The sequence below is a fragment of the Sparus aurata genome, chromosome 19, assembly GCF_900880675.1.
Source record: "Sparus aurata chromosome 19, fSpaAur1.1, whole genome shotgun sequence".
Classification (NCBI taxonomy): Eukaryota; Metazoa; Chordata; class Actinopteri; order Spariformes; family Sparidae; genus Sparus; species Sparus aurata.
In genome coordinates this window covers 10,836,572-10,864,029 of record NC_044205.1, presented here as the reverse complement: position 1 = coordinate 10,864,029, position 27,458 = coordinate 10,836,572, and the positions used below count along the sequence as shown (strand labels likewise).

Genomic DNA, 27,458 nt, shown 5'->3' with positions numbered 1-27,458 from the left:
CAGAACATGAGGGACTCACCATTATCAGAGGGAGATGGAGGCTCTCTCTCATCCAGGTCATCAGCGGATGACATGGTGCCAGTGGAGGGGGTCCTGGGTAATCTCCTCTTAAAGTCTCCTGAACAGTAAAACATTACACACCAGTTAGTCCACATCTCCACAGTGACATCAGGTCAATTCTGCTCAAAGCTCCAGTGGTTTATGTACAGTAGTGGGAAGTCCTGAGCCCTGGAGCGAGAGAACTCTCTTTAAGGTGTGGCCCACCTATGCCGTTGACTGGCGTTGTTAATTAAATTCCCAGTGGGCGATTGTTGGTGATTTACACCTTCATCGACTGATTAATGTTCTTCAACAGGCATTTCATGGATGTTGTGGATTTTCTAATGAGCCCAATAAGGAGGCTCATCATGAATAGGGGGTGGTGGGTAGGGGGTCACAGGTAATTACCTGGGCAACTACAAATATCTGCTTATGAAATAAAACCACTGAATGTTATATTGCAACTAGTGGAATATGCAAAGAATAAGCCATTTAAACTGTATAACCCATCATCATCATCATAATAATAATAATAATAATAATAATAATAATAATAATAATAATAATAATACACAGCTGCAAGAAAGTAAAACAATATTTTAGTAAAATTTATTTTTGAAATGAAAGACTCTCCATTCAGGTAAAAATTATTTGTGGTTGATTTGATTATTGTAAACACTTGGCAACAACTACTGAAATGTGAAAAATAAGCATTAGGTGAGGCTAAGAATACAAATACAAAGAATTGCAAGAATGATAAAATTATGACATTCAAATTTAGCCTCGGGGGGCAAACTACAAAAATTGCTAAATATAGCTAAATATGTATTTGGAGTCTGATAACTTCAGTTTTTAAAGTTTGTGAAGTTTTTGAATTAGATTTTTTTAGATAAGATTCATGATATGAACTGGGGAAAAAATTCTTGGTGACTTGTTATAGAATAACCTGTTGATAAGAGTCGGCTGTGAAAGCTGACTTGATAAGGAGAACACATATCAAAAGATCTATTACTATAAACAATTTGAGGAGGCCCAACATTACAATACAGGACAGGATAGGACACACATACACTGTGACACACATATAATGTTGCACAGCAACAAAGGAAACACTGACAAGCTCAAACATGTACCAGAAACTACTATTTGTTGTGTTTGTGTATTTGTAGACTTACAGAGTTGCATAATGCTCAACAAAGAGCCACCACTGTAAGTGGTTGCTAAGCCACTTGATTTTAACAAAACACCGCAATAAGGTTAGGGTAAACATGGAGATTATAAAAAAAGTGTTTGCAGGCCTCAGGGGCACCTAAAGACAGTCAGCATTGAGAAATGTCCCTCCTGTCTATCACCTGCAATTCTTTTTTCGTTTTTCGTTATCAATGACATAAGACTTCTAAACCTGATATTTAAAGCTAGGTGTCACGTAACAATTGCGGGAAACAAGATGATTAGGCTTACTAGAGAGTAAACATAAAAGTTGGACAGAAAGGGTTTTAGTTCCTTGATAGTTCAGATTCAAGGCATGTAAATATTTAAGTAGACGATTACAGGTAAAGATGACTGTTGTTAGATAAGTGTCCTGTTAATGAGCCATTTAGTAGCACACACACCTATTACAACAGTTTATGCAAAAATGGTTAAAGCCAGTAATGTGTTGAGGACATTTAAATAGCTTCCACTCAACTGATAAGGAACCTTCCAGTTCAAAAAATCTAAGAAATCCTTAGCATTTTAATTGAAAGGAATACCTTCCCACATGTTCTGGTTTATCTTTTTTATTTCATAATGTTCTTGCCCAGTTTGAAAAAAAATTCAATTTAAAGCGGAACAAAATTGATTAAACTGTGGTAGTCACAGTTTGAGGTAAGCTTCAGTAAATTAAGCTGGCTGCCTGAATTGCCCTACCTGGGCTCGCAGTGGGTGAGTCCATGGACCGAGACTCACTGCTCCCTCCAGCACTTTCCGAGTCGCTGCACATTCCTCCACCCTGGCTGGCTGAGGCCCACGGACGAAATGGGGCCTGAATCCGAAGTGCTGGTTTCAAAACAAATGATAACGTTGAAAGGCAAATTATTACAGTCCATTTATGTGTTGCAAAAATATAACGTTTACATATTTTGTTTATGACAGACTAGACATAAATGATATATAAATTTTACTGAAATCCAAAAGTTTTCCATTTAAAACCGATAATAGATTATTTAACAACCCAAGACTCGTTTCAAAGGGTATGCATTTGAAAATCTCTGTCTTTAACAAACCAATCTTCTGGTTAAGGTGCTACAGAAAATGTTATTTTTTTCCTGACAAATGCTGGTCAACAGCTGTGCACACACCCACACACCCACACACACACCCACAAGAATGCATTTAACGGTCAATCAACCTTCCAAGTGTGATGGACAATTTGCCACTCCTAAACTTCAGTCTGTTTTGCATATGAAGCTTAAAAAAATTAAATATAACGACAACAAACCTAGGAAAGTGGTTTCAATTTATATCTTCTGTTACCTTTACCTTTCATATTATTGTGACATGTTTGTTATAAAGCAATAACCAAAAAGGGGGCTCATCAGAGATAAACTAAAATATTAAATAAAATATTGGGGGTTGGATGAAGTTTGCCCTGTAAGATTTTTTAACAGTGCAATATAATACCAGTAGAAACTAGCTTATGCTATCTGATTCAACCTGCGTACCTTGGATGTCAGTGCTACTGTTGGATCGCCTCTCTGCGATCTTGGTGTGTTGGGCACCGATGGGACTGTCCACGTCATCTGCACCAAGGATGTCAGAGGTCACAGATGCCTGTGATAGGTTACTGTGGGATGAGTGGCTGCCACTGAGCGAGCGCTTGTTGAAAGGCATCCTATGGAGGGAAATAATAGGAAGGACATTTTTGAACCCTGAAACACATACCATGAACTTTGGACTCGTGATGTCCAATATTTTGTGATTTTATTCACTACATTTTGATGTGGAATATTGCTAATCCTAAAAATGTATTTAGGTCAGGTAAAGTCAGTTTTATTTAAATAGCTGGTAATAACACATTTGTTTTAGAGGGCTTTATAATCAATACAACATACAACACCAGTAACCCATCGATACTAAACAAGGATATGGATTAAAGAATTCACAAGACAACAACTAGAGCCGCAACGATTACGTCAATTAATCAAGTAGCTGATAGAAAGAAAATGGATCGATAATCAGTCATTTAAGTCATTTTCAGGCAATAAAGTCAAACATTTGTTTATAACTGCTTTTTAAATGTGAAGATCTTTGGGGTCTGAACTGTTGGTTGGACAAAAGAAGCAATCTGAATACCTTCAATTGAGTTCGGGGAAATTGCAATGAGCTTTTTTCAAAATTCTTTAATTTTTAATTGATTATTCAACTAATCAAAATTATAATCAAAAATTATACTCACATTTCACAGTCTTCAAATCTCAGACCAGCAATAGCACAGACTAGAATTTGTGTCTAATTTAACATTTCTCTTTTCAGAAAATTGTAAAGTAAATCTGCTTGTCATTCCTATATCTCATTTTCAATTCCCTGAATAATTACGATATCACGAGATCAGCCTCACTATCAAAGACAGCTGTTGATAAAGAGTTTAATGATGATTAACTCATTCTGTCAGACTGATGATTGGCTAACGTACTAACCATGCAACCATTGTTGTTTAAAGTCCAAGTCTTACTGAATCTCACAAAATAGGTCAGCAGTCTTTTTTTAACCTTTTGAAGACCGATGCATGTGAGTGTGTGTGTGTGTGTGTGTGTCAAAGTTTCATTTCCTCTCTCCCAAGTTGAATTCTTTTGATCAGAGGGATCAGAGTTGGGGGGCAGGGGGTAGCGGGAGAAAACTACTCAAGAACAAAGCACTCTCTTTATTTCCATCTGTGTGGTGTGTGGTGTGTGTTTGAGTGTGAGTGTATGAGAGAGACCACAAATCTATGTCAACAAATTCTCCTAAAGGAAAACCAACTTTTTCGACTGAAGTCCTCACAAGAACTTAGTACTAACTTCACCCACTGACCACAACGTTTTTCATGTTTGTCAGAAGCAGTGTGTGTATACACACTATACACACTGTATACACACACTGCTTCTGAAAGCTACTGAAAACTTTCACAGAGGTTTGGTGATATTGATGGTAAGCCCACCGCCCCAACTCCTCTTTCCTGTGACCACAGTCATTTCCGCAGGAAGCCCTGGCCAACCCAATTGTTTTACGCTTTCCAAAACAAGCTCACTCACTCAATCACTCCACCTCTCATCAGTCAGGTCTCCAGGACCACAAATCACTTCATTTCACTGGATTTACAACCATTGTTTACTATTCAAAAATACTTATCGTTCCACTGAATCCTGTGATGCAAGCTTTAAGCAATTTACATCAAAATAACTGTATAATTGCCAACATTAAGTCGATAAATGTACACTTTTTTTTTTTTTTTTTTAAATGAGTCAGTACAGATAATGTAATCAAACTAACTTTGTTTCGGACTGTGAAGCCCTCTGAGAACCACCACCTTATCCGTCTTACAAAAATAAGTCAGTTATCAGTGTTTGTGTTTACTTTCTCAGATTTGAATCAAGGAAATGACTAAAGCTGCGTTTCCAGTGCATGGTACGACTTGGCTCCACTCAACTCCACTATTATTTTTCCCCCCCACATTGTCAAAAGTTTGATAACTTGTAATACCTTAGTCTAGGTTCCAAGTAAGCTTAGCAGATACTAAAAGGTGGAGATAAAACACTGCAGACCACTGTTTGGTCAGAAAGAATCATCATTAGAATTGTCACCTGAGTAACACTGATGTCCTGCACACAGGCCACAAATAGTGATGGACAAATATTTATTCACTTAAACCAAATTAAAGAAAAAATAGTATCCCACAAATACTGTGGTCTATTAACAAAGTGCTAATTTTCCTCTGTTTGGTTGCCAATAAAAAGATTTCAAAAAGCAGAGGATTTCCTCCATTGTTCCTGTTTGTGTGTCTCATCTTGAAGATGACGTCATGGCAGTTAAACCATGAGTCATTCTGATGATTAGCTAAAGAATTCGATGTACACTGAGTGGGTACAAGCTGCAGTGGAAAACGAAATTGGGGAAAAGTACCTGATACCACTGAGCATTGAGTCAAGTTGTCACTGAGCATTGAGTCAAGTTGTCACTGAGCACTGAGTCAAGTTGCCACTGAGCACTGAGTCAATAAACACAATTCATCTATAATAAGAATCAGATCTCAGTTCCAGTGGTTTTCAAAATTTTTGGGTCCAAGGTACACCGAAGGGCAAACCAAAATCTCAAGGCACATCTGTATTCATATCTGTGCAAAATGCACTTGTTATCTAATCACGCTACATAATGAAATTAAGGCATACAACATAGGCTATAGTAAATTAAAAACTCATTCATGACTTGTTATTCATGATATTTCGCTAATAATGTACGGTTGTAACAAATTAAAAATTAGCGTCATTAAGATAAAAATACAATCCATTAACTGAAATCACTTGCCACACAATGATAACAGGAGCTATTGAACCCAGTATCTTGATGGCTCACCCTGTGTTTTGTGTGACAGCTGAATCAAACGAGTGGGACTCCAGGCGAGGCCCATCAGTTGGTAGACTCCGGACAAAATCGATATAGCGCTGGCCCGGCTCGTACAGTTTGGCATTTTCACACAGACTCTGGTGGTTGACGGGGAGGGATACGACCTGGGCCTGCTGGAGCTGGAACCAGTTGACTGTCACCTGCAGCAATAAGCAAGCAACATTAACCTTATCATGGGTAGAAAATTATTTCTGATATTTAAGGTGGTTGGAATTTTAAATGTCTGACATTTAGAGCAGAAAAGTCAGTACTTACAGCCTTGAGGGTGAGGTCGCACTGGGAGACCATCTCTCGGATCTGGGTGATGATCTCACTCTTGGTTGTCACCAGATCGACTCTCTTCACCCCAACATCAATCTGACAGGCTTTGCAGTGCTCCCTGGCCTCCTCAGCCTGCCAACAGAGGAAATGCAGTTCATTATAATTCTCAGTACTTTAATTTGTATGAGGGCTTTGACTCTGATGCTCATCGGCTCAGACTAGTGCTACAAGAATGAGTTATAAGTGATTGGAGGGAAAATGAGCTGCCATCTTTATTGTTACTTGAGAACAATTTCCTTGAGCCTGTCTGAATGCACACCAAACAGAATATGGTCATCCAGCTATAGTTTAATTGACAAAATGCAATTTGAATAGAGATTGAGTTTGTTGTCTGAGCCCACTATACTTGTTATGCCTTTCTACCCATTTCTGTCTCTCTGTACTTTCAAAGTCCAATAAATGTCAAAGTACAGTGAAACAGGAGGATGTGTGTAGTGCTTGGGTGCATTTATGAAGCAGCAACTATGCTATTAAATGAAATTGACTTCTAAATGGCAAATAAAGCTACCTACAATTTAAAATAGGTCAGATTGAATTACTAAAACCTATTTTAACAAACATAATTAATGATGTTAATATTAATTCAGCACATCTACAATCTACCACAGTGAAAGAGCCACAGGCCCAACAGAGGAGATGCTGTACCTTCTGCAGGGCCTCCTCCTCCAGCCTGCGCCTCTTCTCTAGCTGTTTGGCTGCTGCTGCACCTCCTCCTCCTCCGATCTGCTCCTCCTCCAGGCGGCTTGTGGACACCTTTGCCTTCTCATATTCCTCCTGCCGCTGGGCCTGCAGCAGCCGGGCCTTCTTTAGAGCGCTGTCTGCCTCGTGCTAGAGATGCACACATGTATTTCAAGTTCATACACAAATAATGAAACATCACACCACATGGTGCAACACTGTGGATTGTCTACCATTTGTTGTATTGCTGTTTTTTTCTTTATCTTCCTTCCAGTGCATCTGTCTACTCAAAAGAAAACTACTACTACAACAACTGTCTTTCCAGATATATACATGGGAAGATTTAAAACACAGGAAAATATACAGACATCTAAACCTACAGCAACGACCCAACCCCAAATCCAGCAATGCTAACTAAAGCCAACACAAAAATATAGCTTTTAAGTTTATATCCTATTCGAGTTAATAGTAATCTGTATTACTTACTTAAAATTCATATGAAAGCACACTTTTAATAAAAAATACTCAAAGCCAATGTAATTTCCAGTATTGTACTTTCTAGTGTAACAAGTATGGGAGCTGAGACAGTAACATAAAAAACTAACTAAATGTTAAATACTAATTAATTTACAGATGACTGACCTTGTACAATTGTAGTGTTAAGTGTTATTGGCTTAGTTTATGACACTGCCGCTGTCATAGGTGAAACTGAACTACAGCTTACTAGGCTGCATCACTACATGACAAAACAAAGCATTTGTATGCATGTGTGTACCAGGCTAAGGCATTTCAAGAGCATTCTTGGACTGAGCCCACAGGTCAGTGAAACAACTTTAGATTCTGTATGCATTTGTGTGTGGCCCTTCACAAAATGCAACCTTTATGTCAATCAACTCACCATTTTCTTTTGCTCTCTCTGCCACTGCTCCTTGACCTCTTTTCTTAGTTTGTCCAACTCATTCTTTCTGGCAAGGAGAGGCTGGAAAGAAACACAAAAAAGCCCCACACAGTAAGTCCTTTTGTTTCCATTATAAAAAAAGTGCTATTTGATAAATGCATCTTTTGATTTAGATTACCTGCATGAATTTGTTGCTTTGGAGTACTGCTGCAGTGTGAAGTACCAGCTGGCTGAACTCAATGTCATTTTTGAAAGCAGTCATGTAGGTCTCACGGAAAGGCATGAATTCCTTACATGAGGAGGAGGAGGAAGTGTAAACGTCAATCCCCAACAGCTAAAAGACTGCAGCAAAATTGGGATGTGTAAGTCAAATAGGCTGCAAAATCTACTCACCTGTTGACTTGCAAGAGTCTTGGCAGATTCTGCCATTTTGGCGTAACTCTTTGCACATTCGATATCTGCAAATAGACGACACAAAGGTTGGCTTCAATTTAACAACATACACAATCCTTTGTAAAGGCCTAAGAATTTTCATCAATGGTGTGCAATGTGCTGAATTTTGTATCAACTGTTGGATCTCAATACTTACTCAAAATCATTTAGCATTTTCTCATTAAAAAATGTCCCTTTAGTCATGATTTAAGTCTATAAAATGAATCATTACATAAAGCATTAACCAATGGGGATGTGTTAAACAAACATGCATGCATGATAACACATGTACTGTGTAGCCTGAGTGAGAGCATTGTTTCATAGTGTTGACTGGCCAAGTGACTAAGTACTAGACTGAAACCATTCATTAACCGGTGAACCAAACAAAAGCTCCCACACTGTGCACTCAACCTTGAGCCTGGATAAGACTTTATTATCCAACTATTTAAGTCCAACTCAGGTGATTCTCAGGATATTGGCTTCTGATTAATCCCCATATTGTTGCTATTTTAAACCCTACATGTGCATGACATGCAAATGAAAATATCTCATAGATATCCTGACATGAAAACCTACACTTAACTATGTAATGAAGTACTGAAGTTAAGTACATGGTCTATGACGCTAACGCATGACAGCTGACTTTATGACTCCAGTGTAAAAGTGCTACTTAGCTGCTTCCTTCCTCAACCTGTTCCCTAACTCACCCATACTGAGACGCTTCTCCACCCACGCCAGCAACTCTTTGGTGTACTTGGACCAGGCCTTGGCGTAGAGCAACGCTGACTCCACCCCGCTGTCCTGCCGCTGCAGTGTCCTGTCCACCTCTTCTGGCCGAACCGGCGGCGACGGCCCTGTGAAAACCACCGGAATCCCACGTGGAAGGTTATAGAAGATGGCCTTATACATGGCTTCAAGCGATCAACCCCCACCCAACACACATGCTGCACATACCATGTGTAAAACTAGCAACATCTGTGACTGTGAGTCAGCGAGAAGAGCCCACACTGACCTTGGGTGAGCAGGATATGAGCTAATACCATTTGAAGCAAAGTAATGCTGACAGGAGACCGACTGCCGGATGTATTAATAAGTGCTCAAGACGACTGGTGATCAAGACTAGAGAGCTGGTTGTGCCCTAACCCTATATAACCCCCCCACACACATCCCACTGGCAGTGACACAGCACAAACAATGAAATAACCCACACTAATAAAGCAGGAACAGCAGGCTTAAAACAGATTAATGTTTTTTCTAGGTTCTTTCTAACGAATTTGCCAGGATTCTATTCCCCTGACACTTTCACAGAGCAGCACCAGAGTGCAGTAGCTGTGTGTTATAGAGATCCGTCTTACCTGGTGGATCATCTTTCTCGGGACCGGATCCTCCGGATTCCACAGAGAGGTTCTCAAAAGACTGAAAAACAGACAGACGGGGGAAAAAGACCGACAAGAAGGAGGATGAATTTCCTTTCAAGGCATGGTATGCTCTGCTTAAAACAAAGCTTATCAGAACCTTACTTCCTCTTCAGAGCAGCTTTAAAACATACAGCAGGAAAACAACAATACATAACATCAATTCATCATTTGTGGAGGTCATTTCAGGAACATGCGTCAACACGCACTTGCTAGCTTAACCCCTGAACTCTGCCAGGGACAATAAAGGGGCAGTGGGCCACATCCTGGCGTTAATAGACACTGAATTAACTAATGATGAATGTATGTTTACGAGAGGGTGCTAAAGAAATATATACATATTAGCCTGTAATCCTGAACATACAGTTGTGGAAGGTGGTAAGTGCCAATTTCATTCCTCAGCTGTGCGGAATTAATTAGAATATTTGATTTATACAATATATATAATTTACTTTTCTTACCCTGCTTCTCTTAGTCAGGGGGAGCCCCAACACTGATCCATTCTCTACATCTCCCATAAGGAAGTCAGACACTCTGAGGGAAAACACAAATTAACACATTGGGTTGACAAAGGGTGAAATTGATTAGAGAATGCACATGCAGGAATCAGTTTAAAACAACTCAAATTCTCTTTGTGTTTAAATAAAAGTGGTTTGAATGCGTCCTCCTGCGTTTTATCATTGCACTTCCATGAAGCTGGGGGAGCTCCAAAAAGGCAGACTCAAAAAGCGGTCAAAATCAACAGAGCAGAGCCTGACATCTCCTGACTTTTAATATCTAACATGGGTCAAGCTCCAAACAACCTGGGACCACACAGTTCCCATAATGCAACTCTGTCTGTTATCATATCATCCCTTCTGTCCCCTTCTAAATTGACACATTTTTCAAAACCCCAATCACTAGTATATAATGTAAAAATGTAAAGTTGAAATTAGAAATAATGATAAGATGACATAATCAGGGTAATTTTGGTAACTTTGAAAAGCACCATGTGTCAAAATATTTTCAGTTTATCTTTTTCCATGTTATCTCTATTGCTTTCTTTGAGAATAATTATTACTAATTCCTGTTTGTATGTAACCTTACATTTTCTGTCCTGCACAGGTTGTTCAAAATTTGCTCTATAAATACTCATTTATGTACAATGATTATATACTCATATCATAATCCCAGAATTGACTGGAACAAAATACAGTGGAAGACAGAGTCATTTTATCTGCAGTTTGAAATGAACCATGGGAATCACAGCGATGACATCATACTTACACATTGCCAAAGGTGAATGCCAATGTGTCGATAGCGGTGTAGATCTCTCCAAAAAGCTTCTGTTTGTTCTCTTCGTTCACCTCCTTAAAGTTCACCCCTGTTAAATTATAATGAGAACGATTGAGTCAAGCTTTTGTAGCAAACCCTGCATACTGAAGACATCCTGCGCTGGCGCCATTGATATAGCCATGTTTAAGGCATGAATCTCACTGTATGATTCATCATCCTGTGCCTGACGTCAAGGACAGAGTCATTAAAAATCTCTTTGAGTCATGCAGTACTCCTTCAATCCCACCGAGAGCTAAGTAATTGTTCACTTTGTATCTCAAATGTGCAGCCATTTGAAAATCCTTCAGAAGCACCCAAAAACAACTTGGTACGTCAAATCAGAAGAGATAAGCAAAGACTTCAACTGTGTATATTTGGCTGTAATCTGGGAAGGCAGTAGTTTCCTGCTGAGAGTCTAAACACAGCGTTGACTGAGAACAGAATAGGGGAAAAACACCAGCGTAAATACAGCTGTAATCAGTCTTCACAATAAACTTCCTGTCCTGACTGAGCAGAGAGAAAATAAACTAGGAGAGAGATGCTCAGAAAATGAGACCAAACAGCAAGCAATAAATCAGTGATGTCACTGACCACTGTGCTCCCTCCATGATTTCCTCAGCCTTTCCTTTCCTTTAGAACAATGGAGATTTCTAGAGTTCAAATGGAACAGACATTTTAAATAGAAAACCTACTGCCTTTGGTTACAGAGCTTTGGTTCTCTGATGGTTTTGTTTTGGAAGGTTCAGTTGTGAATCATGTTTTTGTAACCTAAGAAGAGAGAGAGAGATTTTGACAAGTTGGGAAGAGTCCAAACTTATTTACTTATTTATCTAATTTACATTAACATTACATGTCACAAAGACTGTTTCCAATAGTCCTCCAAAAATGTACCATATATGCCATATAATGAAAACTGAAGAGCACCCACTTATCAACGCCTAACAAATGCAGGTACATGAAGAGTTGTCAGAGTGGTATACTTTGTTACAAATGGCAAAACTACCAATAACCCACCTCAAAACTTTCTTCAGCATTCCTCCTGTTTAACAGAAATGAGCCGTCTTCATTAGTAATGACTACTTTAAGTGGTGACGAAAACACGATTTTTGATGTCCAGATATCTTCAACATGCCAAGAGGTCCAATAGTATGTTCCTCTATCCCGCAAAGAGAAATAAATCCAACGTAAAATTTCTTGCTCAGACTGAGGCACAGGAAGTGTTAAAGCTGTCGGAAGGGTGCAAAAAAAAAAAAGAAAGGATTTTGACTGGTTCCAATGTCCATGGGGCCCCGAGAGCCTCTTTCGACCCCAGCCCAGCTACTGTAGCCACCACTATTCAAAGCACGCAATTCCCTTTTGCAGTTACATCTCCTACTCTTCTGTCCAACCCCTACCCCCAACAGGACATCCTGAGGCTTGCTGGAATACAATGCCAGTACTCGCTCAGGCCCCAACCAGTGGTTCAAACGTGGAAATTACATCATTGGGAAAAAATGGTATTGTTTCAGTGAAAAGCTCAACACTGTCGAAACACTCGACAGCCAAAAAGACCAACGCAGAATTCAGGTCTAAGCAGAACTTTTCTTCCAATAAATAGTTATGCGAATGTGTAGCAACTTGGCATGCAATGGAACATGGAGTATCACAGGATGGAGGAAATTCATACAAGACTGTATAAACAAACATATGGTGTGTTGGTGTGTATCTTCAAGTGTAATCATGTATAAATACTAAATTCTCTCGAAAAAAAAAAATCATTAATTTCTTATCAGTACACTTATTGTTTTGTATTTTTTTTATTCATGTCCAAAGAAAAACACAACCTCCTGGACATACTTCAATAAATAATGGCATTAGAAAATGTTACATCTTCATGTTCATGCATCATCCATAGCGTTCAGATTTGGTAAAAAGTAAAAAATAAGGGTTAAACTGTAAATCTGCTTTACCATGACACAATGTGAGGGTCAAGAAGTGGACAATTCTGGCCACCTAGTGGCAGAAAAGACGTTACAGCATTCATCACTGCACATACGTATGAAAAGACTACATTTTGCAGCTACAGTAAGTGCCAAGCCTGTAATATTTGCTAATCATCAAAAGCATTTGTTCAAATGCATCACTAATACTGGTGCCCTTAAACCAGTAGCTATTATAAGCAACTGCTCTGAAAAATAGATGCATTTTAATCAACATTCCTAAGAATCCTTCCATTCATTAATTTCATTTCATTAGGAGCCTAAATCAAAGGCTTCTATTGAACGACTATTAAGCTGTCAAATCTGTCTTCCTTATTGAAAAGGTCCTAATCTGTGTGTATCAACATGTCTGAATGCCACACAAAAAGTCAAGTTGCTGCACGAAAGATGGCACGTAATGTTTATGGCATACACACAAATGCACACACCTATGTGAATGTTTGTGGACTTCAAAATATTTCACATGCAGCGCTTCCTCCGCATTGTTCACTTCACCGTGTCACCATTCCTTATTAAGGGTAAGCTTTTCAAAAAGCTGTGCTGCCCCTCTATGGCCCTTTTTGCAATGCAAATTAGGAAGAGGTATACTCAGGGGATTCTTGTGTGGCAGCCAAGTTAAGAATTGACCTGCATGCCAGATCATAATCTCAGAGAATGAAAGATTGAATAGGATTCCTCAGTGCAGTTCCCTTTGGACTGGCAGACAAAGCACAAAGGACACCCGCTTCTCCCCGCCTCTTGAATCAGGTATTTGACTCCAAAATATTATTTTCTTACTCTCTGTATGGGGTTTGAAACACATGCTGCTGCATTCTAAGCATTTGAGTGCCTTTTGAAGAGCGTCATCTCTTTGAAGCTATATGAAAACTTCTCAGAACATTCCCTGGGAAGTTCTTTAACTTTAGCTTAACTTGGGAGGACAGTGCGAGAGAGAGGACATAGTAATAGTGGATGTCCAGTAGATAAAGCTGTCGAGGGAGAGGGGGGAATAGATAAGCAGAGACAAAACACAGACCAAAGGAAGAGTGGAGGAGTAGCTGGTATGTTTTACAGGAAAGCTTTGAGTTATGTGTGTGTATGTGTTTAAGGGAGCTTGGGTCATCATAGCTCACCTTTGACCGTGGCGATGACGGTTCCAGCAGTACTGAGGATGTCCACTGAGTTGAGGCTCTGGTGTTTGCTGATAATGGCCTTCAGGACTCGCAGCAGCTCCCCAAGGCGCTCGTGGACCGCGTGATGGAGGCAGTCCTGGTGCTCTGGAAAGTTACAAAGACAAAAGACAAACACTTTTATTGTGGCGGTGAATGCGTTCTCAACCTCCTTCAGTCACAACTTCATGCTTTCATTCGAGTTATGTGCAGTCTACCTTGTAATAAGCAAAGTGTGGCTGTATTGTGGAGTACAGGACTCTCTTTGTGTAGTCAATAAACTAAATGTATTAACCTGCATGTAGATTAACTCACAATGTGATAGTAGACATTTAATGAGGCTACAATGATGTCAAGTCTATGTGTCCAATGAGGTTTTTTTGCTTCATAACATCAGCAATATAGAGGCTTTACCAGGTATTCTTTTAAACTATGAATCGTGCTAGAAAAATGCTTTAATTGTATAATTTCAGCATAGAGGCTTAAGAATGAATGTGCTATGAAAACCTGTGCAGATTGGACCTAGAGTTCAGCTATTTAAAAGTATCCCTGCCCTGAATGGTGCAACCTCATTGGAAACAGGATTACTGGATGACATTCCAGCTTTGTTGGTTGAAAGAGTGACCATGGCAGCCATGTGAGACTACTGCCATCCATTCACAGCAGTTCTAGTCAACACTGTAGCAATCAATGGCTTGTCTAGTCAAACACAACTCAGCAAACCTACACTTAACCTGACAGCCCAGTGCATATATAAACATGATCTAATGTATTCTCCTTGGAGTTAACACTTAGTTAGTCATTTAACCCAAGAAAACATCTCAGGTATGTGGTTCTGTGTACTAAATTCAACTTTACTAACACTGAGTCATCACCATTTACAAAAGGGACCCAATGCACTTTGCTATCAAGTAACCTTGACAATGTGCTCTTGGCATGGTTGAGGAGTGAGGTCATAAATGAGAAAAATGTAAATGAGCACATGAACTATGGTTAAGGTGTTTCTATTTTATTGGAATCTACATAATCCCAAAGATGACTCAGACGGAAATGGTGAAGCAAATGGTGACACATCTCTCTGCTTCTCTGTCACACAAAAACACACACACGCAGGAATACATACTTGGCATTTTGACAAAAATATGCCTCAGTCCTAGGCTGTAATTAAACTAAATATATAGTGGGCGGCTTTAGAAGTTGTAATCAACACTTCCAAAAAAGTCAGTCATGTGTATTAATGATCTTATTCCTGGTAAGATCTCGTTATGCCCCCCTGGTAAATGAAGGTTGCAAAAGAAAAGAAAAAATACAGATATATAGACAGACACACACACAGACACACACACACACACACACACACACAAAGAATGGATACAGGCAGTCAAAGCCACATTTTGTGCTGACGATCACCCCTGGATTACCCCTTCATGGAAAGGGGGATCAGAAAGACTTTAGCTGTCTCCCATTTTTTCTTTTATTCATTAGCCCTCTTTTTTGGAGTGGGACAAATAGTGCCGCCAGTGGGGCTAATAATGCTGGGTCTGTGTGGCCGCCATGACAATGCTAGCTGAGGCCTGACCCGGAAATCCAGCCAACCGACCAGCAGGTGACAAGTTCACATTGACCAAAGGGTCACAACATCACAACAATAATCCATCATCCAGTTTGAAGCACCACAAAAACGACACAATACGCGGGACAAAATTCACTCGCCAACTGCCAAAAAAGTGGACCACACTTGTGTGTTTTCTCTATAGCATGTTCAACCTTTCTTACGGGAATCTGGCAGCCCATGTTTTTCCCCTCTATCAATGAGATACAACAGTCATAATGTGCCAAATGGTCATACTTGCTGCCGCTTTACTGACAACTTCATTGCAGCTAATCAGCACACCCCTGCAATCCAATCAACAATGGGCCCCTTAAGGAAAACCAAAATATCTGGGGTGATTAGGTGAAGTGCAATAACTCCAGGAAATAACACAGCAATGAGTTCAAGAGGTAATTCCAGGTGAACATCAAGCACTTGCAAACGATCCACATGCAATCGAATCAAAAGACAGCTCAAAACCCCAAAATGGTCAGGCACAAAGCAGACTGTCCTACTACCACATGAACTTCTCCATGCCAAGATGCCCTGTTGCTTCTAGCTGGGCAAAAAGCTGCTCCATAGGACCTGGAGAGTCCTATCCTTCACCATAGAGACCATCTTCATCCATCTTCATCAGATGTCATGTGCAGCTCCTTCTAGTGCCAAGGACCTAGTGGTTTTTGATGACGAAAGCCTCTCATCCTTTTGTTTCAGCTGCCCAACTCCCCACAAGGCAGGAAAAGGGCCAGCAGTGCACTTCTGGCACAACCACACATCAAACTGAGTTGTCTATACAATTGATGCACATGCGGTATCCATCAATGCACGCACAGTAGAGAGAAGGTCAAACTCTTTGTTGGTACCATGGATTACTATGTCAGTTGGAAAATGATTGTATCTGAGAAAAACTGTGCTCAGTAATTTTGTAGCTGTATAACATTTACTCTTAGAAAATAGAGCGGAGTAAAATACTTGACAGAAAGTTTGCATTAACAACAAAATGCAAATTATGTAAATTTTTGGAGTAAATGCAAAAGAAAATCAGATTTGAAATGCTAAAAACATGTCATATTTTCCTTTAACCAAATGTTTTGCAGTGTTCATCCTTACTGTCAACAGAACCCAGCCTTCCCAAAGACTTTATCTCCTGCAGCCTTATATGGGGATCCCTCCCCACAATCATTTGATAAGGGTAAAAGTTTACAATGAGCCGCTTCAACCCCTGAGCCCTTAATTGGTCCTGGTCAGTTTAGATCCCATTTATGGACATTATCCTTTCAATGACAAAATACACACAATGGCCTAAATCATGCCCACAGAGGCTATACACCCCATTCATCGACCGAGTAACTGAATCCCAAGTCCTGGAGGCATCAAGCCTGGGCAAGCTTGAGGTTTATTAAGGACGAGCCTAAACCATGAATGCCCACGAGACAGAGGGTCTTCCCTTGCAAAGCTCCATGGGCTTCAATCTTCAATGGTGGTTGTGTGGCCTATTGGACCATCCTAAATGGAGGCTAATTAGCAAGACATTATGGTTGCGTCCACCAGCCCAGCAGGACACGGGATAATGTACAGAGACTGATTATTTAACCCCTCAACTGCCATTCTGGATGAGACACAAAGAGAAAAAGACTTGTTCCCACCAGGGAGGGCTGGTTAAAGGAACATCTGACTGGGTTGTTTTGTTTCTATGGTGATATTGTTGTGATTTACATGAGGGAGAATATTGGGAAATGGTAATTAAGTGAAGAAAGTTGAAATGACAGAAGATGTTTACATTTTAAATATTGGCAATCTGAAAATTGTCAAACATGCTGCTAAGATGGTTGTTCTGTTTTCCCCATGGAAGACCCCTGAGTTTTGTGCAAGGTCTTGTTTGAGAGCTGAAACTTACTATTGTCCCTGGGGCCACTAGCAAACAGAGGGACTGGTCGCCTCATGGGCCTGCCACATGGAGCATTTATGGAACAATAAATCACAACGGCAGCTTTTCACTTTTCACAGGAAAGAAGGGGTGTGTGTGTGTGTGTGTGTGTGTGTGTGTGTGTGTGTGTGTGTGTGTGTGTGTGTATGTATGTATGTCTCTTTGTCAATGTTTGATGGTTGGCTGTGCAAGAATTGTAAGAAGTGATAGAGGAGGAGTTTTGGTGGGTATAGGGATTGGGGGGCTGCGTGTTATTTGGGGTAGTATTCTCCCTTGGGATTTGTCCCAAATTTACCCCTGCACCCCACTTCCCTGCTTCAGTGGGGGTTATGAGAGAAGGAGCGAATGAGAGAAGGAGCGAGTGAGAGACATTCCTGGGCATAATAAGCCCTGGTGAATGAAGGCTACAGGGGGATCAGACTCTGATCCTGATGAGAAGGAGGCCGCGGATCAGGAGCTGCTCTGAGGCTGCCAGTAACACATTGCCAGGTTTTTACTTCATTAGCGTCATGGAAACCCAACATTCCAGCCTCTTGTTTGGGAGCGAGGATGGGAGTTGCAGGAGCAAGGGGAGGAGGGGGATCCATAATGAAAACATTGTCAGATCATTCACCATCGAGATGACACCTCAGTACCAAAACATTCTGATGCACTTCTGGAGCAGAGGCTATCTGACATTTACATGTTACCCATCTACATATATACTCACATAAGGCCAGAGACCCTCATTTCCAATTTCATTTCTATTCTAACATCATATTTGTTGATCTACTCTACGCAGGCAATATTGGTGAGTATGAAATCTATAGCTGTAGCAGTGTGCAAGTGCAGCTTTGACATTTGTAATCCATATTTTGTGGATGATTTTTAATGAACTCTTTAAAGACTGTATCTCTCTGCAGAACAATCACTAATTTTAAATGTAAAACTCAATCCTTGATATTATGACCACCTGTGACATAATCACCTTAGACTGGGCTGTATATTCCTTACAGCACAACCAATGATACATAATGAACAAACAACATGCATTTTGATGCTGTTTCTGTCCCTTACGGCTGAACCAAGCTGATGATGAAGTAACAGACACAAACATGCGTCTTGTTTATCTTGTAAGCTGGGCTACTGCTTGAGTTTGGTGAGGATTGCTGACCCTGAATATATTTGTTTGTCTTAATTATGGATCTATACATATACACTGTACAATAAAAGTAGCCTGCAATCACTTAGTGAGAATTTTATTTTTTTTTTTAATTGTTGCATTGATAAATCAGTGTATAATCACGCTGTAGCCCTATGAATCAAATAAATATCCAAAAGTTGTAAAAAGCAAACATTACAAAAAGACTGTACATATTCTCCTTACCAAATGAAAGCCATATTCATCTGTTTTACATTTACATGTGCACATGGACTTTGCAGTCTTTATGTGTACCATAAGGAAACTGTCTGACTTAGAAGTACTTGGCATCAATGGCTTGACTCTTTGAAGCACACAACTTCCACTAGGGTCTGACACAATATGACTTGGCAACATTCCTTTCGCTCAGACCCTAGCTATGCTCAGTCATGCATTGCAAATCATGGGAGCAATGTATTATTTATGCTTCAAAACATTTGAGGGAACGGAGGGGTGCTTATTGCCATAAAGAAAGTGTGAAATCACTAAACATGTCACAACTGGGTTTGCAGAGGTCTGATCAAATGGAAGGAGCTTTTGGCAGAGGGGGCTAAATAGGATGTTGGACAGGCTAGCCATGACCAATGTCAATCAAAACCTCTCAATGTCTCCTATTGAGTCAGACCACAGCTGGACATTCCTGCGACTCAACCCTAAATAACTAACTAGGACTCTGTAGTGGCAGTTGTTTCAAAGAAATTGTGCATTCATCAAAAGCTAGGCTAGATTTCAAGGGGCACCTTTGAAACTTGCCCCCTTCTTCAGAAGACAAGAAACAAAACGTCGATCTAATAATCAATCACTGTGTGACTCAATAACCTTTACTTCTTTCAGATGGATTCTTCTTTAATTGGCTGGGGTGAAATGCCACATTCTTTCACATAAGCCTCCCACATTTTTAAGGTATTTATGCGCAATGCTCAAAATGAGCCCGTAATCATAGGAATCCGAAGTTTGAACTATTTGCCCAACTATAAGGGCCCTGTTAAAACGGTTCCATTTAACCTTTAACACTTGGGCAGGGTCACTGCAATGGGTGGCCCATACATCCTTTGATATCCCCATGCCCATGTACTTCCTGTGGTCAGTGGCCCTGGTCAACCTCTGTCGACAGACCACCGGCAGTCCACTCTTCGGATTAGCAGATTACATGCAGCTGGTAAAAGGCAGGAGAACCTTGCCTTCCCAGCCTTCTATACTCATACCGACGCATTCCCTGTTGCTACACCTTTGAAGCTCTTTTTCCCATGACTGGATGCACAAAGAGCTAGCGTTTAAAAAAGAGCTCTAGGCTAGACACACAGCACCTTTCACCTAGGTGGGGGGCTTTTATGTTCACACTCTGCAGGCTGCTGCCTTTGTCAGGCTGGCTAGCTGTTAGTGCAGGAAACCAAAAGAGAATGAAAAATTATCCACAATTACGGCTGAATATAGGAAATGCATTATGTTAGGTTTGGTATGGAGGAATACACAATATAACCACATATTGCAAACTTAAGTTAAAAAAAATATCTGATATGGAATTGAAAATTATCCAGGGGAAACACTGCTAAAATGATTCAAAATCTCTTTCTAGACAACAGACACATTTACCCATGGATATTTCTCTCTTTAGTCCTTCGCATATAAATGAGATACCCAGTGTGGAGTGAGGAATTTGTTTTTCCCCCTCTTTCATTTCTCTGTGGAGCTGTCTGTCACAGTGAGGAAAGACAGGCAACCTTTCTCTTTGGTTATCCCCCCCACATCACCACCACAACCACCACCACCGCCGCCTACTGTTGATGCAAAGCTCTGAAGGCTGGCATTCCAACGATGCTTTCTTTAAGAGAAACTGCAAATCCCCCCACCGTGCAACCTCTAGCTGGCAGCTAAACTGGTCAGGAATTAGGATGAAGAGACTACAGTTGCTCCCCAAGCTCTGTAATGTAGGCAAAGGAACATCAGCAGGCCAGAGCTGTCCAACAAGAACAAAGACGGGCCCCTTTAGTACACCTGTCAAGGGGCAGAAGTGGGAGGTAAGGGGGCTGAGGTTGGGGGGCAAACACTGCATTGAGAACAAGAGGACACTGTTTAGTTTTAGTTGCATCCTAATCCTGAGAGAAAGGGCTTTGTGCAATAAAAAGCTTGCAGTAGAAAACTTAGTCTGATAATTGTCATTTAGTAAGTTGTACAAAAAGCAACTTCTTCTAATTCCATACATCTCCCAACTCTGGGCAACGTCAATGGTTTAAAGAAGATGAAGACTACAAGACTGCTGATTATTACCTAACATTTAATTGAGATAGATGATAAAGAAAAACATCTCTAGACCTACAGACAAACCAGGGTCCTCTGTGAGCACAAGGCACTGTTTTGCGTCTTTTCATGGTTACAGCTTGAGCAGACAGGCCAAACATGGCAGTGAAGGTATTCTGGGCTGTGGAAGCTCTGCTGTTCTACACCTGGAAGTCCTGTAAAAGGTACTTAACATGTTAATGCCAAGGGGCCTCCTGCATATATGGGCCCCCAATCTAATGGAAACCATTATCAGTTTGGAGAAGCCAATTCACCAGACTTGTGTGCTGTATGCTTTGGCAAGTTCAATAACACCCCAATAGCTCCCCTTTCCTCCCATGCCCCTTTTACACCTCAGTGGGGCCTAATTTGAGTCTCACAAGACAGGGCAGACCCCAATTGGTCCTGGCTATGCTTCACGCTCAGTCTGTTTACCTCCACATCAAACAGGGTCCCTGTTCCTTTCACTGAGCACAGCAACCGAGTTCCTTAACCTAAAATGTTGTGGACAAAGACAGTAGCTGGTTATCCTTCCTGCTCCCATCAGCTCCACTGGCCTTTCACGTTATGAGCTCTGCCCAGCATGGGGCTGACCCAGTCACATGCAAGAATGCCATACGGTTGTCTCTGACAGAAAAACAAGGCCAATTACGTGTAATAAACACTGTTAGTCACTGTGCTGTTAGACCTATTACTTACCTTGATGACATGTTGACTGAAACTGAAATAAGCACCTGTCATCTGCAGCATCTAATCTAGTTCACTGTGACTGACTCTTCTTTGAAAATTCTGCCTCGCAAATCTGAAATGCTACATTTTAATAACACACTGCACACAGTGCACTTCGCTCACCACATAGATACGCTCTTAAACATCCGAACACTTGAGGCAGTCCATGTTATTTTCCATCTTGATACAGGGATTTGTGAATGATTTACAAATGGTTAATACAGACTTTGTTTATCGAGCAATCCAATTGAGTGCCTGCTACTTTATCAAGAAAATCCTGAGTCATCCACAAAATCCTTTAATTTTGGATGGCCAGTTGGTGAGTAACAAGAGACAAAACAAGCATTTGTTTGTTTTATTTAGATTCAAATTGTTTAGCAGAATGTATTTAATGTATGATTCATATAGTACTCCTTATCAACTACAGTACATTTAATGTTTTTATTAGCTCTTAAAATAAATATCATTAAAAATATTCAAAAAATATTATTATTACATATTATTCATATTGTATCAATATATGAATTGTATCCCTGCCAGTGGATACATCCAAATTGAATGACTGTATTAATTAATCAATAATTAGCCCCAAACTTGTGAAATAAAGAATGTCAAATGATTGCTGCATTGTCTAATATCTAATTACTTTAATCCAATGCAGGGCTAAAGGCTACAGATTCAAGGGCTACTTAAGCTTATTCAGAGGATAAATTTGTCATCTTCGTTCCAAAGGCTTAATCTGAGAAGGCTGAGGGGAGCCTCTGATCTGATCTTCTGATCACATAACCAAATGGTTGGTGGTTTAATCTGCCATCTTTGCCCTGAGTTATATGCCCAACTGCAATAGTCGGACAAGAAACCTCAACTCTGCGTATAAGAAGTCTCCAGTAAGAGTTTCTAAAGTACAGCCCCTCATCAGAGAGCCTACAATCCTTGGCTTCTCATGTGTAGTGTGGGAATCCTAAAGTTTTATCTAAGTGTGTGGCAGCCATCGACAGCCTCCTGGAACAAAGTTGCCCCAGCAAAAACAGGGCCCATAACCATAAATTTTACCAGAGGGGAAGAAGGGGAGATACACACAGAGAAGGAGCTCCCTCGGGTTACAACTTAAAAACAGCATACAAATCTTAAAGTGCAGCCGGGCTATTAAACTTGACAGGTCAGCATGGTTTTGCCTCCGGTATACAGCGTGACATCATTGTGTGTTGCCAAATGATTGATTTTAAGTTAATGGTGCTCTGTACAGTATATGATCCATGTTTTGTTTCCTCAGGCAGAGGGGATAAATGGACCTGCCATATGTCACAATACCTTTAATCCCAGGGGGTAACAATCCCAAGATCTAACCCTCGTGCTTCATCAAATAATGCTAAAACATTAGCAGTGCTTTTCAACAAAGATCACTCAAAACAATTAAGGTAATGCAATAAATCCTGTTAGGCAGCTTAGTCTTATAGTTAGTGAGATAAGGTTACAGTACGATTAAATGGAGATCTCTGGAAAATCTGATTTGGAGAATGCAACACGAGACGACTTTGAAGTAAAGAAGGCTAGTTGTCTTGTGCTTGTGATAATTTACAGTGGCTTTACAAATGGACACACTAAAAGAACCATAAAAGGAACTTTTTGGAGCTTGCGATGCTTTATAGTGGATCCCAGACCCAGTGGGATAGACTGTCTAAACACAGCCCAGTTACAGCCATTAAGAAAGTCTGGAATGGTTTGTGAAAAGCCCAAGTAGGGCTAATTTTAGGCTGGTATTTCACAAGGGGTGATATGTAATACAAATCACCAAAATAGCATGTAGGCTTTCTCTGAGGACCCAGACCAGAATAACTTTCCCACAAAGCTTCAGCATCACGGTAGAGTACTCAACAAGCTTCTCTTCCTCAAAAAAGAGAAAAAGCACGTTCTTCCCCATATCGTACAGCATATTCCAACTAAAGTCACAAAAATGAAGCCAAAATGCAGCTCAGGGAAGTTTAACATCAAAGCAACCTTTGAACCATACTTATTATTGCCAACGATTTGAAGAAAAATAACACAGTAACTCTTAAAACATTTTGGGCTATTTGCCACAAAACTCTGAGTGGCCAGGTGTCATAACAGTGCATAACTGAACATTACTCAACACCTGCAGAACATTTTTAGTAGGGAGTCATTAAATCATTAAAACCCCAGAACCATGCATTCACTGACAGGTGAGCCTCCAATAGTAATCAAAACTGATTAACTAAGGACACCTATGACTCAATGCTTATGACTAAAAACACACAGCTGACATGTGGAAAGGGAGGGGGGGTACGAGTAATACATCAATACCAAAAGTGTGACTAATAATGATGGAGCTGTGACACCAACCAGCATTGTTACTAGAAAGAATACAAAGAAAAGAAGGTAAAAAGATAAATTCTTATGTTTTTGCTGGAGAAAAATAAAATCACTGACACAATTTATTGATATCAAAATAGCTGGCAAATCAGCATACAAAATTTACTTTTTTTCCACTGGCCAAATGACTAGTGAGTTTTCAAATTTTACCTGCCATGCAACAGGATTAAAATATTTTATACAATATTTTGCTGGAGTTTAAAGCAGATCTGTCAGCCATGTGTATATTTTACCAGTATTTGGTTGCTGGTTGGTGTTAATTTTGTGCCCTGCTGGCAACTAATTTGCTTTCAATCGACTACCTAACTAATGGTTTCATCAAATAATAATTGCAGCTCTACATGATTTTAAAACTCATTAATGTTCCCACTGTGAGCATGTTTCACAACTGTTGATTTACAGACTAAAGGAAGAAGCGGGCATTTGCTGTTGCTGTTTGTCCGGCAGAAAAAGGAGTGGTAACAGAGAGATGAAATGAGTGAAGCAGTGTATGCATTTTTTACTTAATTCTAAGACGTACTTTCGGAAAGCTGTGTTCATATTGTTAATAATATGTCTGCAAAATCAATCAACAACACAAGACAAACACAAACTGTTCGGTAACTGAAAATGGAACAGCATTTAGTTATCTGTACGAAATAATAACTGTTTCAAAGCAAAATCAATCTTCTGTAATTAGACAGTTCCAGATGCTATTCAGAAAATTGCAAATAATTGTTCATTGTTATTAATTAATTAGGAAGCCCTTCTGTAAGCTGTTCTCCTCACCTTCACTCAGTGAATAGCTTGTTGGTGCAGTTTTCCTTCCTAAGCAGCTGACGCACAAAATTGGCCATCATTCTGCTCGGCAGCAACGGAGGACAAAAACAATGATGACACACCTGGGCCAGTCAGGCAGGCAGCCACAACAATACACCATCAATCCCAAAATAGATGATGAGGTGAACAACAATCCTCTGCACTGCTCCTGCAAAACACGACGACTACAAAACAATTTCAGAGTCTGTTGGTTGTTGAACGGAGTCACAGTAGGGCCAAATGTTTGCTACGCTAATCTTAGAATGAAGAGCTTCAGGGGCCCCATCACCGTCACAAACACAAAGGGCCAGAGGGACCACCTCCACTGCATCATCTGGTCTCCAAACGTCCTTGCTGACCCCGGGTTGAGACCAACCTTCAAAATAATAATCCCTTCCAATTACTGACATCTCTTTCACAAGTGGCCACTGGACACGTTTGACCTTAAAGAAGGATGTAACCATATGTCACACTGTGTGAAGAGAGCTCAGCGCTGACCTGATGGCAATCAAGCCACATAAACAAGAATGTCTTCTCAGGCACTAGTAAAAAACAAAATGCAGTCATGCGTCATTGACTCAAACCACAGCTACGATACAATGACCATTTATGGTTGATGTGCATTGCAAGAAAATAAACTTTTTTTTTTTATAAACACTGTCATAATGGAATTGGCTGAAGAGATTCCCCAGGGACCAATCCCACAGGCCGCAGCTATTCTTGACTTGGGAAAGTATCATTTCTGTAAAAGCTGCCAGTTAGCAGCAGCATGCTAGTCTATGGATGCCTCCTGGGACAATGGGTGTCAGACTCACATCGTTGACTGTGAATGCAGGCACTGTTGCGAGGGCTCTAAGCTGAATATTGCTCTTGACTATTGGCCCTGCGTGGTAAAAAAAAAAAAAAAAAAGGGGGAAAAAAAAGGGAGGGTTCACTTAGGTTTCAGTGAGTGGCCGGGTGATGAAAGGTTTGAACTATTGTGAAGCACTGCAGAGACAATATGGCCATAAATTAGAGGGGGATTTAAATCGCATCCAATCACAGCGCAGGTCAGTGACTCCCAACAATCTGTTAGCAAGCTCTGCTAAAGCTAAAGCTAAAGGACGCTAAACCTCAACAATGGCACTTGGAAGATGTGTCGAGCACAGACCATCATGATACGACCAACAAATGAAATCCAAAGACTTTAATATGAGGTCTGTGTTTGCATGCACTGGAGTGAAATTGCTGATTTGTCAAAGATTCTCCTTACAGGGCTCCTACAGCTTTTTCAGAGTCAAATTCAAGCATTTTCACGGTGCATTTTTCAAGTATTTCCAGAACCTTTCAGCTGTAGTCAATAACATATCTTTAAAAAATATACACTTTAAATGATTATTTCGATTTTTTACATCAAATCAGATGTTACGGTGCTAAGCAACCAAGATTATGTTTGATTTCAGCATTCTACAGAGTGGTGACAAACAAAAAGTTGCGCATGTTTGAACGTGTCACCTGTCTGTAGACTTGGCACCAGTCACAGCCTGGCTGAGTCAATATAAAACAAGGTAATACAATTTACCCTAACTCCAAACGCTTTCCAAATCCCGAAAACACCACATTAAAATTCAAGCATTTTCAACGATTTCCATCCGTGCACACCCTGAACTTAACTTTTTCCTGGAATTTGAGGCACAATGGTCTCTTTGCTTGTTTCCTCACCAGTGGAGAAGAGGTCTGTTTTCTACATCCTAATCAGCCTAATTTCCCAAATCTGCCCTTTCCTGTATTTAGCCCAAATAAGCCCTCTAATGGGAATACTTTGCTTTACAATCAAGTGTTGGCATCTCAGTGACTCTATTTGCATAATTGAGCTTGCGCTTACTGGACCTGTAAATTGTGTGCAGTTACATTAGCAGCAGAGTGGGCAGACACTCACTGAATTATATTCCCTGAGAGTTTGTTTTTAGGCCCATTTAAGGTCTCATGTTCTGACGTTCTGCTCAGTTTATGCAGTTGTTATTTGGAGGGAACACGGATTATAAACCGGTTTCTTTATGGCAAACAGCAAGGGCAAAAAGTCTAGTATGACAGTTATGCAACCTTGTAACATTGCAAGAACCTGTGTGTACACGCCATGTGTTTATCTGTTATTAAAAAGACCAAACGGTATCTGTCGTTGATCACGCTTGACTAAGTCAGACACAAAAAATGTGCAGCCATTAAAGCTCAAGCCATATCTCACTTTTAAATCAAGCTTCAACTCCAAAAAGCTGCAGACGTCGACCTCTTGAACATGATTATTTACTGCTTTGATCCCCAGCATGCTGACAGGTCACCAAAGTCTCTCGAGCTTAAAAAAGTGCCTACAGCATGGCCCACTCCGACATGTCCAGCCGGGTCAAGCACCTTTACTGACCCCTCCAGACAAAAAACAAAGCCTGGGATTCCTTTTTCCTGGCTTGGGTGTCATGGCACAGTTGAAAGGGAGTGGAGAAAAAAAAGCTACCACCTCATCTTATTCAGACCTTCCTTAAAACAGGTATTGGGATTAACAAATCTGGGACTTAGCCAAAAGCCAATGCAACACACAGAGTCAGGAATGTAATAACCGCCCACAAAAAAACCCACACACACACACACACACACAGTCACAAGTACATCTCGGTGTCAACACTTCCCTATGGTTTGGAAATTATCCATTTCATCACTGATGAAGCCT

At 40.4% G+C, this 27,458-nt stretch overlaps 1 protein-coding gene across 4 annotated transcripts in view; it reads right to left on the bottom strand.

Moving 5' to 3' along the window:
* The window catches only part of arhgap29a (Rho GTPase activating protein 29a), a 35,784-nt gene that overhangs the window by 5,325 nt on the left and 3,001 nt on the right, over positions 1-27,458 (bottom strand). For 3 of the 4 annotated variants that reach the window (XM_030398658.1, XM_030398657.1, XM_030398656.1), the window contains 14 exons: positions 13,829-13,972; positions 10,690-10,786; positions 9,885-9,957; positions 9,364-9,424; positions 8,716-8,862; positions 7,970-8,034; positions 7,755-7,865; positions 7,577-7,657; positions 6,646-6,828; positions 5,935-6,072; positions 5,629-5,819; positions 2,742-2,911; positions 1,948-2,076; positions 20-118 (listed from right to left, as the gene is read on the bottom strand). In XM_030398658.1, coding sequence (XP_030254518.1) covers positions 20-118; positions 1,948-2,076; positions 2,742-2,911; positions 5,629-5,819; positions 5,935-6,072; positions 6,646-6,828; positions 7,577-7,657; positions 7,755-7,865; positions 7,970-8,034; positions 8,716-8,862; positions 9,364-9,424; positions 9,885-9,957; positions 10,690-10,786; positions 13,829-13,972 — 1,689 coding nt within the window. Of the gene's footprint in view, positions 1-19; positions 119-1,947; positions 2,077-2,741; positions 2,912-5,628; positions 5,820-5,934; positions 6,073-6,645; positions 6,829-7,576; positions 7,658-7,754; positions 7,866-7,969; positions 8,035-8,715; positions 8,863-9,363; positions 9,425-9,884; positions 9,958-10,689; positions 10,787-11,751; positions 12,082-13,828; positions 13,973-27,458 lie in introns of those variants that run through there. The other variant, XM_030398660.1, reaches the window with a different exon arrangement.